The following is a 19,817-nucleotide window of genomic DNA, read 5'->3' as shown; positions in this document are numbered from 1 at the left end:
CTTTTCTACTTTGATCAATGGTAACACACACTCTCAATATGAAGCAAAGTTACACCAAATGGGTTTATAAAATGCCCAAAAATTTGAGCTGGGTATGGCATGATTTGGGTAGGCTATTTACTTATTTTACATAATGCGTATTCATCTTAACTGCTTCTCCCTTTGATTTTTTGTTTCTTCTTTTCTAATGAGTTCCCATAGTTCGTATAACGCTTCTCGTTATGGATGGGAGCATGGCTTTTTTTTTTTGCTTTTTTTTTTTTTTACGATCTCCAAGGAAGTAATACCTCCTATTTTATGAAATTGCCGTCATATTTGATTAATGAATACCTACTACATAGCTCTAATACCTATATTTCTCCCATCGTCCTACAATTTCCCGTCTTGATTGTTAGCTACTTGTACTGGCAAGTTTGCACATGGAGCCTTTAAAAAAATAGATAAAGTATGCTATAGACTCGTTGTTACACTTACTCTGGAAGAAACGTTCAATCACAGCTTTTAAGACAGTGTCTAATTTGATTTGAATGCTAGATTACCTTCGTGTGGAAGGCACAGTCGCATTCTTAAAAGTAACCTCACGTACACATACACACACACACACACACACACACACACACACACACACACACACACACACACACACACACACACACACACACACCCACCCACCCAACACACCTGCCTACATTTGCATCCAAACGGAAACCTTATTCGTTTGTTCTTTTACGTCTTTTCAATTAGTAGTCTCACGCGCATCCGCTAGGAGAACAAAAGGACTGTAACTAACGTTTGTTATTCATGAATAATTTACAGAACATAGTTTGAGAACGAAGACTGACAATCTCAACTAGTCTTGAACTTTTGGTAAGAAAACAAACACGGATAAACGTACTGCAATGCCGAAACGTTACATAGCGCCTTCTTTTCTCTTCTGTTTAGTAAATACCAAGACGATCGATATACGCAATTTTTTTTTCTATTTGAAATTCAAGTACTACCATCTCTTTTTTTGAAAGGAAAGGAAATAAATGAATGGGGAAAAAAAATAATGTTTTGTATGCAAGTTCGTTCATCAGAACTTTCTAACTTTTGTAATATATAGATCTCTTCTCACTAAAGTTATCTAGATGATGATAAAGGCATTGTTGGTAGCACAGTTTGAATAGTTTTTTTTACGTATAATTCGCTTGAAGCAGCGGCTAAAAAGACACGTCTACGGTTGCTTACATTCTGTCGCAAGATATACAAGCTATGAGCTAATGTAGAGTGTATAGTTCTTTATTTGTTATGTAGAGTACCACAGATATTCTTCTACATATTTGAATACAATGGATTCTAGACTAATTAAATTAACGGAGGCTACACCATCATATAACCAACCATACGTTTGGCGAATGTGCTCGTTTTGAGTGCCTTTTTAAAACTCCACGCAGACATAAGAAATAGAGGGGGTAGTCTAGACAAAATAGAAAATCACACGTTTTAACGAGTTGAAAATTCGGTGCCTGTTCATTGGAGAGCCTCGTGGAATCGAATCGTAATGGAAGATGAGATAGGTAAAGCAAAGAAAGGGATCATTCAAACTCTTGTTTTCTGTTCCTTTTATTGATCATGAACTTTTTTTCTTGTTTTTTAGCTGAAGTTGCCAATAAATCTTTATGGTTATACAAGTTAGGACCACTCTATCAATTTCATGAAGAACCATTAGCACAAAAGATTGCAACGTTAAAATCACAACTATGCAGCAAGTTAGAGCTTAAAGATGTGAGTGCAGGAAGCCGATCACAAAACAGAAAAGGCAAAACGTTCAAAGGGGAGCTTCTTGATGTGCGAATCGATCCCCTCTATTTCAAAGATGTCACAAGCTACGATCGCGACGTCCGACCTCTCAAATTTACCATAGAGATTGTAAAATACAGAGATAATCGGCAAGCGAAGCATTTTATGTTCATGATACCTGCACCTCGTGTCCCAGAAAACGGTCAGGCTGAACGTGGCGATGTATTGCCCAACAATGGCAATGAGCATATGGCTTACTACCCTCTTGTCTTCATCAAAGGAAGTCTTACCATCCGCTTAGAAATTGAACAGTGGTTTGAGAAAAAATACTTTACTTATTGCAGACGGATGCTCATACCACCCAACACAATGATTGAAATGGTTGATATTTGGATTGACTCTCTACTTGATTTGCCTTCAGAAGAGGACGAAAGTTACCATGAACTGCCAAAGGAAATAACTGCTGTGCCTTTGAGGTTAGAATATAAGACGGGGGACAAGAGCGTCTCCGACATTGATATTACAGTATCTCAGAGGGATGCATTGGCTGTGTGTAAGGCAATCAATAAGAAATACTTTTGGGATGCTTTTGAGAAACATGTTTATACGACGACAGGTATTCGAACATCGAGTTTGATCTTTGAACGCATCACCAACTCTTTAGCCACGATTCGAAGGGATGGTACGATCAAGGTGAGTAGAGAGCATAGGTTGGAAGCAGTTCACCACCACGAGACCTACTCATCAGACACAATCTTTAACAGATAAGTGGCTATGCTTACAAAAAGTACGCAGTGAAAACCGTACAGCATTTGCTAGAACTAGCTACCTTCTCTGTTTTCCAAGATCAATGATACCCTGATGCTTCATGATACGAATGCCATTTCGACATTCTGCAAATGCGGCTTTATTCTCATGAAATAAAAACAAAAAATATGTTTCCATGGAAAAAAAAGGAGGCGGGTGGGGGGGGGGGAGAAAGGATTGAAATAAGATATATCATCTCAATGTGAGATGCACAATATAAACGTAGAGTCGCGGCTGCTAGCAATAGTCTTTTTTCTTCCAGCAGGGCTTATAGCTTGAAATTTGGAGGATTCAAAGCTATTTCTGGATAAGCAGGATAAGAAGGGTTCAACCAAGCTCCACCTAAAAAACCAATGGAAAACAGTCGGTCATTTTAGTGATCACCACTACAAAACATAATAAAGATAGACATACCGTCAACAACGAGGACAATGCCAGTGATATAGCTAGCACCTTCTGAGAAGAGAAATACAGTTGATTGGGCAACATCCTGTACGTCCCCCATTCGCTATGACAATAATAGACAAGATACGCATCAGATTTCCCTGTTCTGTTGATATTTTGCTTTTTAGTGTTTTCTTTTTCTTTTTTACTTGTAATGGAACCACACTATGTTCAAAAGCAGGCCCGAGTTTTTCCATGCCTACAGTATCTTTCTGCGGAAAAGGAAAAAAGGAGAGTAGGGGAAAAGTTCAGTTGATCTCAACCTTTAGCATTTTGAGTGATGTTTCTGCTACTTACAATCGGACCGGGAGCTATACCATTCACACCTAAGGACACAAATGAAAAAGCAATTAAATCAGTCAAATGATATAGCCATTGTTACGAATCGACTGTCAGATACGTACGGACTCCGTGAGGACCGAGTTCAACAGCCCAATGCTTCGTTAATGCCTAAAGAGAGTGAAAAGTAAGAAAGAGATACTTCGACAGCCCACTTTCCCGTTAAACGAGTGCTTACATCAATAGCAGCTTTAGCAGCACCAGCGTGTTGTTGGAAGGGTGTACCTGTATAGTGCAATGTAGCCGACACATTGATAATAGCGCCCTTTGATTTTTTAAGATGTGGAGCGGCGGCCTTTGTCAAATTAAAGGTACCAAGCAAGTCAATTTCAATGACAGTTTTGAATGCATTATAAGAGAGGTGATCGAAAGCAGCTAAAAAGTTTCCCGCTGCGCCATTGATCAAATAATCCAATCTGCCATATTTTTCAACGGCTATCTCTACAACTCTCTCTACGTCCTTTGGATTACGAACATCTCCAGCAACTGGACTGGCAGAGAAAAGGTGGCAATGAATGATAGTGAAAACTGACCAAAAAAGGGCCATCATGGACTTACAAGACTTCACCGCCAGTTTTGAGAGCCATCTCTTTTGCAGCTTTTTCTAACTTGTCTTTACTATTGGCTCCAAAGGTTTAGGAAGATCATGGACGATTCAATCTCTCTGTTTTTTTTTTTCCAATTACCTTCTGGAGAAAATGACAGCTGTAGCTCCATGTTGAACCATGGCTTCTGTCATTGCACGACAGATGCCGCTACCTCCACCCGAGCACAAAAGTACTTTTCCTGTAAAGAGGTTCTCCTTGAATATTTTGGTTGTAGGCACTGTCGTCATTCGAAAAGTTGGTTATTTTGCGTTTGAAAACAAAAGGATGTTTGCGAGAAGAAGAATTTAGAATGTGGGGTACATGTATTGTTCCCCGAATGGCTTTAATATAAGGGTTTTCTAAAAAAAAAAAAAAAAAAAAAAAAAAAACCACATGAAAAAAAAGTAAATTAGTCATCCATTTCATCCTTCAAGGCGTTGCTCAAAGGGATAAAATTCTCTTATGTAAGGCTTTATTAGCCTTTCCTTTGATAAGTTTAGCATCTTTCTCATAGCAATCAACCATCCTTTCTTTTTGCCTGACATTACGTAATAAACTAAAAAATGTAGGGTGTTATTTATCTCGAGATAAAACATAAAGTTGTTTTATTTTTATTTAAATGCACAAGGTGGAAAGATGGAAAGTAGAACCCTAATAAGTTACTATAGTACAGATAGAGTAGAGCAGGAGGTATCATTGAAGTGGGTTATCGGTTGGATGTGTAAAAATACAAGTTATGGTCTAGTGTTTGCTAGATTTTCTCATTGGTTCATCCTTGGAGGCTGTTGTCAAGTTCGATGGGAAAGCTCGTTTGGTTCCTAACTTGACGTTTTCTTCAGAGCCAACGGAAGGATGAATGCCATAAAATAAGCATGCGTAATAAGAAGGGAAAAGTGCCGTTCGACTTTTTGGGTGCTGTTCAAGAGTGGCGTAATACCACGATTCCATATCCTTCTCTATGTGAAGACGCCGTAGATAATGACTCATGGTATTGTCCAAGGCGTCCAACTTGTTAGAGGTGGCTCCTGAGAGAAGGGTCACTGGTTTGGCTGCTGTTACTGCCGAAGGGCGTTGCTGCAGCGGTGGTTGTAGATGCCTTCCTCTTCCGTCCAAATAATCATACAACAAGCGTACCCAGGTATCATACATGTGTTGACTAACATACAATTGATAATCCATCAATTTTAGGAAAATAATCTCTGCTCTGTTTATTTCTTTGACGTCCAAATTGGCTAACGTTGCCCAGGTTTTGTTTTTGAAATTTTTGTCGTTCAAGAATTTAGCAGCGGCCATAAGTGCAGCTATAAACATTCGTTTTCTACAGTAGACCACATTATTGATGTTTGACTGTTGATTTGCAGGCGGTTGTTGTTGCTGATGCTTTATATACATAGTAATGGGTCCTTTGATGCGTAGAATATAGAATAATGCCAACTGTAACATTGAATAGGAGGCTTTTGACCGTGATAGAATTTCACGTATAAAAAGCGCGGTGGAAGCGGTAGTAGCTGCTCCTGTCTCCGAAACAGAGGGCGATTTTCTGAGTATGTGACCGAACCACATACTGTCAATGATAGTAGCTGAAGCATAGATTAAATTGTCCACCAGTAGCGGTTCTAGCGGACGTTTCATGCCTGAATTCGACAATGGACAAAGACGGGGTAAAGAAACATGGTAATGTTGCTGTTGTTGTTGTTGTTGGTGTGGTTGTAGGAGTACTGAATTATGGGTATGGATCGTAGAGACAAAGGTGAGGAAATGATGCTTTGCTTGTAATAGAGTATCATTATTCGGATCGGAGCATGTTTCTTTGGAAATAGTGATCGACATTGAAGGACAACTGACAGATATGAAATCAAACCGTTTAAAAAAAAAAAGGAAAGTATATGTCGTATTTATACGTTTTGTAAAAGTAAGAAAATAACACAAAGACATAGGACATAAAAAAAAAAAAAAGAAAAGAAAAAAAAAAACCCAACTTCCCCTTAGTAAAACAATATGATGGCCAATTTTTCCCATTCATTCATTATTCATTGAAACTTTTCAATATACCCCAAAAAGAAAAGTCTTGAAAGAAATCAACCAAAATTTACCCTTTTTTTTTTTTTTCTTTCCCTTTTTCCATTGTATGGCTTTTTTGTTCATCATTATCCTTTTCCAACAAAAAAACGCGTCTCTCTACAGACTCCTTAACACCCCTTCTTTATCCAATTGAAACGCTACCCATTTCCCCCTCCCCCTCCCCCCAAATTGACCACATTTGAATAAGTCTATCATCAGTAAAATTGACAACTTTTTTATTTCTTTTTTTTTTTTTTCTTTTTTTCCCCTCTTTTCATGCAACAAAGATACCCATTTTCCTCTCTTCTCGTTTATTACTGATATAAATGGACGAGACCATAGACTAAAGTGTGAAATAAAATGTACGACAATAAACTACCGAATAATCCGTCCAATAAGAATGCTTTGTATCCTCGAGCAAAAAACCTTGACCCTCCTGATGTTCTTACGATGAGTAACAAGGACAGCACGATCCAACTTAGTGCATAAAAAAGAAAGCCCGAAAGGTTGGTCAAGCCTAGTATACCAGCTGCTGATCCTGCAATTGCCGCGAAACATGAACGGATATATTGTAATTGTCTTCCATTATGCATTATATAAGATGGGACATATTTATGAGCATTTTGTTGTTCATCTGAAGATCCTGATGTTGGTGCTGCTCCGTTCATTGAAGGGTGAAGTTCCAGAACGAAAGAAAAGGAGGTTTAGAGAAGGACGGGTAACTGTAAATTATGTGCTAATCCGTCCAAGCTTTTTCTGATAGGGAAGGAAAGGGCGGTAAAGGAAAAAAATAAAAATAAAAAAATGCAGCAGCAATAACAATCAGCAGTGGCAATAATGGCAGCAACAGTTAAAGACAGTGACAGTGGCCTGATTTTTTTTTTTTGGTTTTTTTTTTCGTCACTGTGGAGGAGTTTTTTGGCTTTTCCCCGTAGCATTTCCCGCCAACGAAGAGAATTTAGCCTGCTGCTGCTGCTGCATTCGTGGATTCTTAAATCAAGTCTTTTATGAGTTCCTTTGCTCTTTTATTAACTTTTCTTTTCTAACCAATGTACATAATGAATCATCTTTGTTTGAATTCAGGGTACTGATACTGGCAATAGTATGCACAGATGCTTCTTTGGTATTTGCTTTGTGATGGTCGTACTCATTCGGCTTCATATGGCCGTTGTCTTTATCCTCTGCTGGCTGCATCAGCCTTAAATCCCTCAGTTTTTCAAATAAAGACATATTCAAGCTATCGTTGTCTTTATGATTGTTCCGCTCTGTAGGATGCTTATCTTCTCCTTCTAGATCTGTATCCGAATCAACGAAAGGATAGAATACAATGGCTGACATGTTCTCGGCTTCATTGTCCTGTACTTGGCCTTCTTTTGCTTCAATGTCAGTAACAAGAGTAGTAGCAGTAGTGGCAGAATTGTCTTCACCTTCTGAATAGGCTTCCTCCTCCTCTGTATCAGTAAAATCATCGTCAGGGAATAGATTAAATACACCGCCCTGAAAACCGCCGCTTCCATTCTTATGCTTGTCATTCTTCACATGGCTACAATGGACGCTTTTTTGTTCTACCCTCCTCTCCTCTTCTTTCCTTAGTGTTTCTCGTGTCAATGGATCGTTAGGAAGAGTCATTGTGTGGGAGTAGGTTGCGTTCGATGCTGGCTCTTTCTGTTGGATCGTTTCCTCAGTACTGCTGCTATGGCTACTACCCGTATATAATCGTAGTTTGGAAAACACATTTTTGCTCTTGCTCTTCTTTTTCTGTTTCTGCTCCGGCTTCTGCTCCAGCCCTTGCATGCTGTCACTTGTGTTGAATAGAGCAGAAGCGTTGGCTGCTATAGACGACGCAGAGGAGGATGTAAAAGAGCTGTTTGAGCCTGTAGTTGCAGTATTCTCATGGGAAGGAGCACTGGAGACGCTGGTAGTGGTGCTTCCCGAAGATATTTTTCTGAAAATACGGTTGTTACTTGCCATCGGGTAGTGATTACTATGACTGCTGTTGAAAGACGGTAAATAATGCTGCTGTTGTTGTGATGGTTGTAATATCGTGGGTGACGATGTCATTGAAGTAAAGCTACTACAGGTTGGTGATGTGGGTGTGGGAATAGAATACTGAGAAGAGGATGAAATGCTGGTAGGACTGGTACATTGGCTCATTCCAGAGGGACTACCAGAAACTGTACAAGTAGCCGGCGATGGTAATGTGCCAATAATAAATGGCAAGTCAATAGACATAAATTGTGATTTTTTACCGTTGGGCGTAGTATAGGTTCCTTCCTGAGCAAAGACTTGGATCCGAATGAAATAACTCACAGACATCAGCTGGCTTTTCTCAAAGGTGATGGTGGGCGTGGTACCTTTTGGTATGGGTAAATAAGCGTGCACTGTTTGGGCAAACTCTTTGGTATGGGTTTCCGAAGCTGTCATGTTGAGATCTGTCACTACTCTTTGAATAGTTTCACTTTCAGAAGCGTACGCCCTTCATATATATATAGTATGTATATACACGAAAATGAGTGCGTTTAGAATGAAATACAATGACATAGAAAAGGTGCGTGCGCGTATAATATTACCTTCCATTAGCAAGGGCCATATGCACTCTACATAACGCTATAGAAATACCTTGTCTTCTACAGACCTCCATAGTGTTCCATAGGGTAATCGAAACAGGAATGGAAAGACCTGGCTCTGATCCTCTGCAAGGTACCGTCACTCTCAAAGCCGCTGTGAAGTCTTTTCGAAGATCAGCCATGAGAGACACAACATAAGTCTGTTCGGCTCTCAGCGGTACGGTCATTTCTGCCGTATGAGTATAGATCGGTTCAAATACAGGTACCACTTGCTGCGTAAAGAAGACAGGTCCCTTCTTTTTTTTCTTTGAATTTGCTTTTTTCAAAAAAGTGGCTTCTGTTCTATTCATCTCAGTCTCCTCATCCTCACTCGCTTCCGTCAAACCAGCAGCGACTCCTTCTTCATTGTTACTATAGCTGCTGTCAATGAAGGCTTCCAATAAGTAAAGGATTCGGTTCGGCAAGTAAGTTGTTTGCGTACTGCTCGGTAAGGGTCTATCGTTAGGCACTCGAACCTTGAATGTAAGGCCTAGCGTTTTGTTTTTTTGCAATTCTATTTTTGGTTCTGGTACTGTCACTTCAGATAAAGGTATGAGTTGAGTGTAATAATAAGGTATATGATGCCGACGAGGTTCCTTATGGCTGCTGCTCATCCATCCAGATGTCTTTTTTGCTTTGCTGATAGTTGCTTTCCTACGTGACTTTATCAAATGTGGACTTAATTTCCAGCATTCGTCAAAGTAGATACGGGATTCCTTGTTGGACGGAATGGGTTGCACTTGAATGCGCCCCGTCCAAGCCAACCGAAAATTTCTTAAAGTGAATGCTTGGTTAGCCGTGAGGAGTATTTTGCCTTCCACAGTGTCTCCTGGGAAATATCTGATGTGTCGACTATCATTGTTGCTGTTATCGAATGTTATTTTTAACTTTATATCAAGTGCTGGTGACATCTCTTATCGCTGCTTTCTCCTCTTTTTAAATTCTTGTTTTTTTTTGTTTGAATAGCCTTGTTTCTTTTGGAAATATTTATTTAAAAAGAGAAACCAAAAGAACAAAATGAAAAAAGGTACATTAATATCAGAAAGCGCCTTTTTGCCAATATAAATCCTTCACTGCAGTTTACTTTTTGATGGATTACGCCTATCAATTTTCTTGGTGCTCATCTTTACCGTATTTGTTCAAAGAATGCGACCGATCATATTACAAAAGAAAATTAAAGAAAGAGTCCTGATCTGCAGCAGTCTATTTTACAACTTGTGCATATGAACGTACCTGCTGTAATACCCAATCATTGATATGCAGCGATTCTGCAGGGTATTTTCATTATTGTATTCGAGAGTTCTGAGGTTGGAAACAAATAGGCAATGCCACTGCTTTCTGTGAATCAGCACGCGCAGAACACTACATGTTGAACTGAGTTGCTATTTTGTCACAATGGTATAGAATTCATACATTGCTAATAGAAACAAACGGTTCTCTCATATAACCTTCAATTTTAAATTAGGCTACTGGATAGCTGCTTAAAGAACGTACTGATTAGAACCTATGCTTGTCTTAGCTCATCGTTTATCATGCATCTGTATTGAGATTCGAAAATTGAACGTCATGAAAGCATCATTCTCCATAAACCACTAACTAGTATTTACTGGTTCATGAAGGCTCAAAAGAAGATTGTTTTGAAAATGGACGAATATCGTGTGCATCGATAGAAGAAGCCCCTACAATACGATCGGGTCGTATAGCAATAGGGAAATGATATTCCTTTGGAAGAGAGAAGGCTTTTCTTTTAGCTGAATTCATCCAATAGCATGTTGGTAGATCCAATGCAACGTATATCCTATCTACGGGCTATTTTTATTTCTCTAATTCTCGATGGATAATATTACTTTTCAACGTAGAACGCGTTGAATATATTTTGTAAAGATACAACAGACATCGCTGTTGACAATTAAAACACAATAATTTTGAGAAGCTGAGCAAGTACTCTGAAAGAGTAGAGACGGGTAAGGACAGACGTTCATTGTCCACAGTTGGGGGGGGGGCAATAACACAGTTATTCAATTTTTTGCCTTTATTAGAGTTAGAAAAGTTGGAGCCTCACCACTAAACTATGCATACAGCAACAGAACTAAAGGGAAACATCCGTGTATAGCTATGATCGCACAGCAAACCCATCCACGGATGTATCGCATACGGGAATGGAGGGCGGTGCGACCAAGTCTTGGCGCATGAGTTCTTGATGTCCATCTATGAAATATTCTACCACGTTTACAGTCCTCAAGCTGCTAGTAGAACACATCAATACATATAAACGATGATTTGATATGAGCGGCCCTTCAAGAGGATAGACAACGATACATATTGAATCTTTTTAATGTTCTTGTTTTACATTTCTGACTCCTCGAGAAAAGCCCGTTGTTTGATAACTAATGGATATATGTTTGAGCGTTCAACCTCGTCATCTGCCATTGTTAAGCCTGAAAAGAACAAGCAAAAGAACGTCAACGGGAGTGCCCAGACTAATGCTAAAAAGGATAAAGCAGGATGTAAAGTTTCGATGCAAACAAAATTTTACTTTTGACGATAGGAGAGAGTTGGGCTTTTTTCAATCCACTCATCTATTGCTTTTAACTTTATCTATAATTTCTGGGCATTTATGTTTTGTTTTTTTTGTCAATCATACATTTTCCCTTGACGAAATGGCACCAAATGTTTTTCAAAGTGTACAGAAAGGTAAAAAAAATATATATATATATAAAGTGATATGGAATTTGCCAACATTGAAAGAGTTGAACACTGTCATCTTGTTGCAGACTGCTCATGGAGGCCGTTCCTTTTTTATGTGTTCTATCTATATGTACACATTATGTAAATGCATTCTATGCTGTATTACAAATACATCGGTAGGGGCTTCAAGTCAGGCTTTATAAAATTGTGTCTAGCCTCTTCCGAATACAGTTTTTCCGATGAATAATAACTCTCTATCAATTGGGTATCTAGCAATTCAGGGAATCTTTCCACCAATGCAAAAAAATCATCTGTATCATAATGATGGTCGAGTGAATGTTTTTGATGTTCTCTCTGATGAGATCGAATGGCGGCTGACATGAGTGCAATATAGAAGGACGTGATAGTCTCATGATACACTTGTCCTTTTTTAGCCGCCATCATGCTACCGTTTTGCTGCTGTGAGAAACGTTTTTGAAGCGTCTCTTTGATGACAGGCGCGGCGGCTACAGGCCCCAGCTCGCGAATATAATTCCAAGCCATACGTAAATGGGCTCGATGCATCCATTTATGCTCCTTCTGATGATGACTACTCATACCAGTACCGATGCTTGATGATGTCGTTAATGTTTGTTCATCACCTTCTGCAAACGCGTTCATAAAGACTTGGTCTCCCACACTTCGATACCCTCGATCATAATATAAAAGCGGCTGGGCTTCTTCTCTTCGCCCATGCTCTCCCCCTATTCCTTCTTCCACGCGGGTGACTCTGGTAATCCATAATTCGTGATCACCCAAAGGCACCACTTTGTAAAGGTCACAATGCATTGCCCCTAACGTACCAACAAGAACTGGCAGACCCGTAATAGGGTCATCGTAAAATGGTATGTCAATGAATTGATCGACGGCGGTCGGTGAAGAAAACGCAATCGATTGTTGTACTTGTTCGCGTGCTAATAAGTTTACTACCATGGAGCCCGATGAATGAAGCAAATCAGAAGCACGTGAGGGTATTCGGACGCAGAATGACACAAGTGGTTCTGGTTGAAGACATACAGAGGTAAACGATCCTACCGTCACTCCTCGTCGAAGAAGTGTTGGCGCTACAGTAGAATGGCTGCCCTTGCTATTGCTTTCGCAACTACTATTCGTACTGTTATTGCTGCTGCCGCTACTACTATTACTACTGCTCTTTATATCAACTGGTCTAGACGTTGTTACTACTGCTACAGGTTGCGGTACTCTCCGCATGATACCCCGGACATCTTCAGTGACATTCCTCCTCTTATTTGCGGAAACGGAATAAAACTGCTTTGAAAAAAGACATGCATTATAGTTCGCCATCGTGAACGTTTTACTTTTATGCCATCGCGAACATCGAGTAAATAGTATTGCTAAATTTTCAGAAACCATCTTTTTCTATCGCTCCTCTTTCAATGATACCATTCAAAATCGTAAAACCGATGGTAAAAGAGGGAAGATGGCATGATGATTTTTGGTTCTTCGTTGTTTTATTACGTAATACTTGCGGAGCTTGCTTGCTATATTGTTTTATTTGGTTCACGCGCAGACATTTAGGGATAGGCAGGGTCTGTTGGCCTATTTATCTCTTTGACTAGGTATTCGTCCTAATGATCGTTGTCTCCAACTGTCCAATTTTGTAAGAGAAAAAAAAAGTAGTTCTTTGAACTTAAAGAGGCAAACAAAAACTCGAGGGTCATTCGAACCTTAATAATAACCATCAAATAGAAATGGTAATAAAAGCAGTAGTACTATCAGCTTGATCCCAAGCCTCATAATGCCGAAGATGTAGTTGTGCAACGGTATAGAACGAGCACGCGTGAGGTTCTGTACCATTTTTGAGTGAGAACGAATCTCCTTTTCAAAAATGAAAATTAATAAAATTGATCGATTTCTATTTAATTTAGACCTTCTTTTCTTCTTTTCTGATTCTTATCCAGTCCTAATAGATTCCGTCTAAACTAACACAATCGTTCTATCAGCAAATGACAATAGCAGATATAGATGATATGCTTCGAGACTTGGAAAAAGATGTACAGGATTTTACCTTGGTAATGATCAGCAGCCAAACAACCAATTTGAAAATGCTCAGAAAACTTTAAAAATTAAAGTTGTTGTGTATTCTTGTAGTCTGTTGCGATTCATTTCAATTGAATAGTTTCTCTAACTTTCATTATTTCTTTTTTTTTTTTTTCAACTATTTTTACTGCCTACTTTTCTTTTCTTGTTTTTTTTTTTTTTCCTTTCGTTTCAACAAAAGTCTATGACTGATCAGCAAGTTATAAGCGGCGTACCTGCTATTACTGCTCTAGGTACCCTTTCAATTCAATTCTGACTTATTTCTTGTTAATTAAATCAATTCAATTTTTGCATTATAGAACAGCATCATCCTCATTATAGACAACAACCAGTGTCGCCTGACAACGTTCCACTACGTCTGTATGCAACGTCAAATTCTACTACACAACAGTCTTCTCCACCTGCTCCTCATCCGCATGCCGTTACTCTCGATTATATGACCAAACATAAAAAAGAAGGAGAAGAGGAGGAAGAAGAAGAGATCAGTTTGGGACGCTTATTACAACGTTCTGCAACTACCCGTCCAACAGCTTCTAATACAAATAGTACAGCACCAACAAAACTACTTCAGACTTCAAAGTCATTGAAAAGTGCAACCGGACGTGATCAGTTTCGAATGAAAAAATCGCTGGGAACAGAAGCAGATAATAGTGCTGTACAACAGTCCTCATTACAACCTTCTATATCTTCTTCGTCAACAGCAACAACAGCTTCATCTCTCTCATCATCAGCTCATTCCATACCTCCAGTACCCTCTATACCTGCCATGTTATCGAATACCTCAACCAATGCATCAGCTGAGTTAGCAGGCGAGGACGATTTACGTTTTGCTATGCATAGAGCTTGGGCTGTATTGGACGGTCAACCTTCAACAAACAAGTCAGAGGTAAATCATACTGTTTGCTTCTCTTTGCGTCATGTGTTATCTACTTGACAGTTATTTTTACGTTTTTCTCTCCTCTCTCTCTCTTTTTTTTTTTTTTACTTTCTTTCTCACAATTTCTCATTCTTCCCTTCCCCTTAAACAATATAAAATATATATATTTATATATATAGAGTGCTGCTTCAGCAACTGCTGCAATGTTAGAAGAAACTATCAAATCACCCACGCAATCTAGTTTTCAACAACAACAACATCATCATCATCCTTCCTCTGGTTTACATCATAGTACTTCAGTAAAACGAAGCAACCACCCAGCAACAGGAGCAACATCAAATTTAAAAGCTGTGAATACTCGGATTTTTATTAATGATGCCAAGACATATAAAGCAGTGCAATTAACCAACATTTTGACAACTGCAATGGTAGTACAATATCTAAAAAGAAAGGGGCTAATTGATCCAGACTCGGATGATTGGACACTATTTGAAATCGATAATCAACATGGTGTTGGTAAGTACCCATCTTATAGTTAAACCATTTACAGAAAATAGCACTTTCTGACATATATATTACATTCACGTTCATAAAGAGAGGCCTCTACGAGAATGGGAAATTCCTTATGAGATTGTAAACAACTGGGATCTCAACACTAACAATGCATTACTAGTTAAGAAGTACAATTACCATTATACATTGACTCCAGAAAGTCTGTTTGAAAGGAAAGTGCCACCTATGCAAGGCTTTGTATGCATCGAATATAAGAAAGGAAAATGGCAGAAGAAATATTGTTTTATTAAAGATAATGCAATTCAATATGCCAAAGATAGTAAGGTAAGATGGTTCACCCCACTCTATCATTTAAATGGCTGTGAATTATCATTAAACCTGCAGGTATATTAGACATTGGCAAACGCTTCCATCTTGTGTCATCTAGCATCCTATGATGTCTATACATTGCTCCAACCTTTGACATCAACAACACCTTCGCCTTTTGTTATTGCCATCAGAGCGCAAGACAAATCGACTATCTTTGAGCGTGAGGGAGACTACATGCGCTTTTTGGCTATCGACGACCCAGAAAAGATGAAGAACTGGGTACTCAGTTTGAGATGTGCAAGGGTAAATTGTTATGTTTATACTGCTTTCAATAGTTAACTCTTAACAAGGAACGTACAGACGATAAACTAACAGTTATGACATGATCAATAGAGTCAGATACAATATCAATATTCTCCACAAAGAATAACCAACCCATTAGCCCATATGGCGACCCATAATAACGGAGATGGTCTGCGCAGAAACAAATCCACAAAAGACTTGCATACAACAGCAGGCTTTTCAAGAAGTGAATCTACGCGCAGACCGGATAACGAGCAACGGCATTTAACGAGAAGCAACACCACGTCAAAAGGAACAAGTCTAAGCCGTTCAGCTACAACACAGGCGAAAATGACCGATACTGCCAATAGCAGTAGTGGTTCTGAGGGAGGAACATTGATTGATTGCACCGAACATTCTACTTTCAGTAAAGGATCTTTATTGGCGAAAGAAGAAACACACGAACAAATTCTTTATAGACAGCAGCAGCAACAGCAACAACAACAAGAGTTACATGAGGAAGCCTCCAGTCCTTCGAATACTTTAATTCAAATTGATGATCGTGTCAAATTCGCCAAAGGTTCGCTTTTGGACAAAAAAATGTCGAGATCAAAAAGTGTACGCGATGTAGCTAATACATCGACCACTACACATGCTGCTGAGGAAGGTGGGCAGCTTAGAAGTCATGCATCTATTCGTAGAAGACCCACAGCAGCAAGTAAACGTCCTCAACAGCATCATCATGATGTCCCTTTACCCAATAATGCAGCTATCGCGTCTTTGCCTTCTTCGAATGCTGCTCATCATCACCATTATAATGGTAATACTAATGGCAGCAATGGTACACTTCTAAAACTGGATGATACTCCAGAGAAAAATCATTCCAGACAATTACATAATAGACATGTGAAACCGTTGCTTGAATTTTAAATGTTTTTTCTTTTTATTGAAGAAATAAACGCGTCCAATAGTCCATATAGCTAGTAAAATATGATAAAAAGCAAAAAAATAAAAAAAAAAATTGAAATCAGAAAGGACCCCCATGGCCTGATAATTTACTTTATGATTGAAGGTCAAGATAATCAGGTTGATGAGATGCCTGTTGGTATTGAGGTGATGACTGCTGTTGTTGAGGTGTTAAGTTACTATTTGTGCTCACAGTAGCATTGTCAGTTCCAACATTATAATTGGTACTCATATTATCACTGTTAATACTGCTATTACTGCTATTCACGACGTTATTATTCTGGTTAGCATTGCCGTTATTGTTATTGCTGTTATTATTCGTAGGTAGTTTGCCCTGCTTTTGTAGTTCAGCAATTTCAGCAGCAGCTATGTTTTTGTTTCATTGCGAAAAGGAAGTGGGTATAAGCAAATGGAGATCAACACGGCCACTACCGCATGATATTTAACTTACTCAAGAATCGTCCTCCAGGTCCTCTTGGTCTACGCATAGCATGTTTATGTCTACTTTCATGGAGATAAGGTTTTCGTGTTCTCTCTAATTTATGCATTTCTTCAAGTTTTAAACGAGCAGCACGTCTTTTTAGGATACGATGGTATTGTTTGGCATTGACATATAACGGTTCTTCTTCCATAACTACAGGAGGAGGAGGAGGATTGGCTGTGATAACTATACCGTCAACTAAAATGAGTATTTAAATACTGAACCAATCGATCTTGATTTGCCTATTTTTATGCTTTGTGTTTACCTTGTCCTGGTTGTGCAGTCATGATTCCAGCAGGCTTAATAAAAAACAAAAGATATGGGAGGTTTAAAGACAAAATAACCTTAGTACCAACATCATCGGCTTTGTTTATTATTATTTTTTTTATATATACCAGAGTCATGTGTTGTTGAGAATAGTTCAAAGGTGGTTGTTGTTGTACCGTTCGTTGGAAAGCTAAAGGTGAAGTCTGTTGTTGTTGTTGTTGTTGTACTGCAGCAGCCTATGAGAAGGAGATAGACAAAGTATTATTCTTAGATTGAGTTACCTAAGCAAATTTATGTGCTCTTTCATATTTCCTCTCTTTTTCATATTTCTTTCTCCTTTTCTCTTTTCATAGCTTACAATTGGATCTTGTGTGTTGGCATTAGTCACTGCTACAGCAGGAGCATTGTTTACCGAAACTGTGGTGGACACAGGTGGTGCAGCACCAGTATCCGTAGCTACAGTACGTGGACTAGCATTGGCCGTTGTGGGCATTGGTGGTTGGGAAGTGCTCGTGGCTTGCAATGGCTGGCTTTGTTGACCAGAACTGGCAGCGTTAGGATCGTTGTAACTATTCATCTTGCTTCGTGTTTTATTGTTGTCAATCCTGATATGTGGGGTGCCTTAAAATCAAGTGCGGAGAGTTTTTCAAGCTTGGTATAGTTTGTAGTATAATGTATTGGATAGGATTGAGACCTGACAATTTTTTTAGTTGCCAAAAAGAAAGAAATATGATAGGACAATAGTATCTTCCAATCAAAAGAAAAACAATGTATGAAAAAGAAATATGAAATTACAGAAGAGGGAGGGGTTGATTTTTATCAGCGGCCAAACAGGTGCAGGCAAAAAGAAAAATTTTTTCTGTTCTGGAACGATTTTTGATTCGCCGATACGAACGTCATCAAATAAAAACGGGCCAACTGTTCCATATTTCGCGCACATTTTTTTGATGAACGTTTACACTAACCATCAAAAGCATAATACTATTTATAATGAAGTAGTCAGTCACTCGCACATCAGCTTCATTCTTCTGGAGCTTATAATCAGTAATATACGCTTAAAACATGTTGACAACGGCTTGGCCGAAGATTTGAATCTGCTTCACCGCCTATTGAAGCATTACAGACACTGCGAGGATATCGCGATCTGTGCAGTGCATAAGCTTTACACAGAGCTATACGTTCTTGTTCTTCAAAAAATACCTACTGATGAAGGTTCGAAAGCAGACTCTCTTATCTATCCAATACTTACATGTATAAATGACCTTATAAAAAACCTTGATACTGGCCAACCAATTTCTGCACCTCCGCCGCCGTATCTGCAATTGATTAAGTTCAGCGTACCTTTATGGACTCACAAAAAAATATATATATGTAGACGTTCGATAGAAATTTGCTATCGTATTATGGCCTTGAACAAAGGAATCAATGAAAGGGACGTTTCTGTAGTTCTGGACGCGATATTAGACTACATTGAAGACTGTAAAAAAAAGATGACAAAGGATGGTTTCTTATCAGCTATAAAATTCGATATTGAGGAAGAATATACAGATTTCTACCAATTTCCAGCAGAAATAACAACGGATGCAGTCGTAATGGATAGAGTAACAGTAAAATTAATGGCACAAACGTTGTTTGCCCTTATGCGTCCTGACGATAGCTATGAGTTTTTGGGTACGGAAAACGATGAATCCTTGCTCTTAGTCAAAATACTTGACGTTGTAGAAGGTATTGTCAATATTCTCCAACTATTGAAATGTTGAGCGGTTAACAGATAGATTGTTCAACAACCATTAGACTTTCAAAAGAAATGTACAGCCTTGGAATTCATTGATATAGTTTACAACATTTACTGTATCAATGATGATGGTATTGTAGAGCTGCTCAGTAACCTGCTATTCTTTCAATACAGTGACCACAGAGATTTTTTCAAAAGACTCCGTTTAACGTCCGATGTCGTCTTCTTACGATTTCTACAAATTTGCGGAAGCACCCATGATATCATCATTGACCTGCTACTTGATAGTGGGTCCGATCAGTTTCTACAATTCTTCCATCGATACCTCATACTCACCACGAAACATTTTGAAGCATTTGAATCAGCTGTCAAATTTCTTGATTTCGATCTGGATATTATAGCAAGAATATTTGAAGATACAGTGCATGTTTTAGAAGGGGGAGGATTCCCATATAATACACGGCCATTGTTAAAGAGGTTGAGACCATTTTATGAGAAAATATGTATGAGAAAGAAACAAGTATATTGAAAAAATACTGAGGATACCTTTAAACTGGTTAAGCTGTGCCTTGGATGGTTGACCGGATAAGGTTAGAGATCTGGTTTCCATCGTGCCGTATGCACTTATCAAAATCACTGCATGCTGGATCAAATTCACAACTCTTGAACTGTTTGTGTTTAGATCTACTACCCGATTAGTGGTAGAACTATTCACTCCTTATTTATACGAGACGATCATTTCACTTAATCTTAATGCTTTGCAATAAACTTTTAATCATGTACCACAACGATAGTAGTAGCTGGATGATCGGTCTTTTCTTTTCTAGAAACGAATTGGTTCTCATCCAAAAGCACGCCTACCGTGCACTTTTCCCCGCTTCTTGCAGGCTGGCATATATTTACCATTTACATTACCACAAACATGATAGAGGTCGAATATCCTGTGGCTGTTTCTATACTTGTTTCTTATTTT

The 19,817-nt window shown here is 38.8% G+C and overlaps 9 protein-coding genes across 9 annotated transcripts; 3 read left to right on the top strand and 6 right to left on the bottom strand.

The window, feature by feature from the left end:
• Window positions 1-1,488: 1,488 nt before the first annotated feature.
• BDF20DRAFT_841030 (uncharacterized protein) lies at window positions 1,489-2,747 on the top strand. Its single transcript, XM_053079429.1, has 2 exons — window positions 1,489-1,559; window positions 1,640-2,747. Exons 1-2 carry the CDS (start codon window positions 1,544-1,546, stop codon window positions 2,548-2,550), a joined length of 927 nt encoding a protein of 308 aa, XP_052940077.1. The 5' UTR covers window positions 1,489-1,543; the 3' UTR covers window positions 2,551-2,747.
• Window positions 2,748-4,363, bottom strand: BDF20DRAFT_841028 (2,4-dienoyl-CoA reductase). The gene is made up of 7 exons (XM_053079428.1): window positions 4,059-4,363; window positions 3,931-3,990; window positions 3,551-3,863; window positions 3,438-3,483; window positions 3,331-3,359; window positions 3,183-3,245; window positions 2,748-3,097 (listed from the first exon to the last, which is right to left on the bottom strand). The coding sequence occupies exons 1-7, from the start codon at window positions 4,205-4,207 to the stop codon at window positions 2,963-2,965; spliced, it is 795 nt and encodes a 264-aa protein (XP_052940076.1). The 5' UTR covers window positions 4,208-4,363; the 3' UTR covers window positions 2,748-2,962.
• BDF20DRAFT_841022 (uncharacterized protein) lies at window positions 4,321-5,887 on the bottom strand. The gene has a single exon (XM_053079427.1). It carries the CDS (start codon window positions 5,787-5,789, stop codon window positions 4,701-4,703), a length of 1,089 nt encoding a protein of 362 aa, XP_052940075.1. The 5' UTR covers window positions 5,790-5,887; the 3' UTR covers window positions 4,321-4,700.
• A 390-nt stretch (window positions 5,888-6,277) lies between these two features.
• Window positions 6,278-6,918, bottom strand: BDF20DRAFT_841019 (uncharacterized protein). Its single transcript, XM_053079426.1, has one exon. The coding sequence runs from the start codon at window positions 6,686-6,688 to the stop codon at window positions 6,335-6,337; it is 354 nt and encodes a 117-aa protein (XP_052940074.1). The 5' UTR covers window positions 6,689-6,918; the 3' UTR covers window positions 6,278-6,334.
• Window positions 6,919-6,978: 60 nt separating this feature from the next.
• On the bottom strand, window positions 6,979-9,537 carry BDF20DRAFT_908661 (uncharacterized protein; the record flags this gene model as incomplete). Its single annotated transcript, XM_053083504.1, has 3 exons — window positions 6,979-7,010; window positions 7,109-8,496; window positions 8,591-9,537. 3 exons carry the CDS (start codon window positions 9,535-9,537, stop codon window positions 6,979-6,981), a joined length of 2,367 nt encoding a protein of 788 aa, XP_052940073.1.
• A 1,951-nt stretch (window positions 9,538-11,488) lies between these two features.
• On the bottom strand, window positions 11,489-12,589 carry BDF20DRAFT_793542 (flavin reductase like domain-containing protein; the record flags this gene model as incomplete). The annotated part of the gene is made up of 2 exons (XM_053076234.1): window positions 11,489-12,417; window positions 12,502-12,589. Coding segments are annotated over 2 exons (1,017 nt in total), but the record flags the coding sequence as incomplete, so codon positions are not given.
• A 731-nt stretch (window positions 12,590-13,320) lies between these two features.
• On the top strand, window positions 13,321-16,325 carry BDF20DRAFT_908659 (uncharacterized protein; the record flags this gene model as incomplete). The annotated part of the gene is made up of 7 exons (XM_053083503.1): window positions 13,321-13,386; window positions 13,596-13,647; window positions 13,714-14,300; window positions 14,471-14,807; window positions 14,887-15,128; window positions 15,198-15,416; window positions 15,507-16,325. 7 exons carry the CDS (start codon window positions 13,321-13,323, stop codon window positions 16,323-16,325), a joined length of 2,322 nt encoding a protein of 773 aa, XP_052940071.1.
• A 464-nt stretch (window positions 16,326-16,789) lies between these two features.
• On the bottom strand, window positions 16,790-16,993 carry BDF20DRAFT_811203 (CCAAT-binding transcription factor, subunit B; the record flags this gene model as incomplete). Its single annotated transcript, XM_053076665.1, has 1 exon — window positions 16,790-16,993. One exon carries the CDS (start codon window positions 16,991-16,993, stop codon window positions 16,790-16,792), a length of 204 nt encoding a protein of 67 aa, XP_052940070.1.
• A 1,035-nt stretch (window positions 16,994-18,028) lies between these two features.
• BDF20DRAFT_3794 (uncharacterized protein) lies at window positions 18,029-19,634 on the top strand. Its single transcript, XM_053075322.1, has 4 exons — window positions 18,029-18,321; window positions 18,441-18,834; window positions 18,904-19,321; window positions 19,407-19,634. The coding sequence occupies exons 1-4, from the start codon at window positions 18,316-18,318 to the stop codon at window positions 19,423-19,425; spliced, it is 837 nt and encodes a 278-aa protein (XP_052940069.1). The 5' UTR covers window positions 18,029-18,315; the 3' UTR covers window positions 19,426-19,634.
• Window positions 19,635-19,817: the final 183 nt, after the last annotated feature.

The sequence above is a fragment of the Mycotypha africana genome, assembly GCF_025528875.1.
Source record: "Mycotypha africana strain NRRL 2978 chromosome Unknown BDF20scaffold_1, whole genome shotgun sequence".
Taxonomy (NCBI): Eukaryota; Fungi; Mucoromycota; class Mucoromycetes; order Mucorales; family Mycotyphaceae; genus Mycotypha; species Mycotypha africana.
This window is presented reverse-complemented; position numbering and strand designations above follow the sequence as displayed.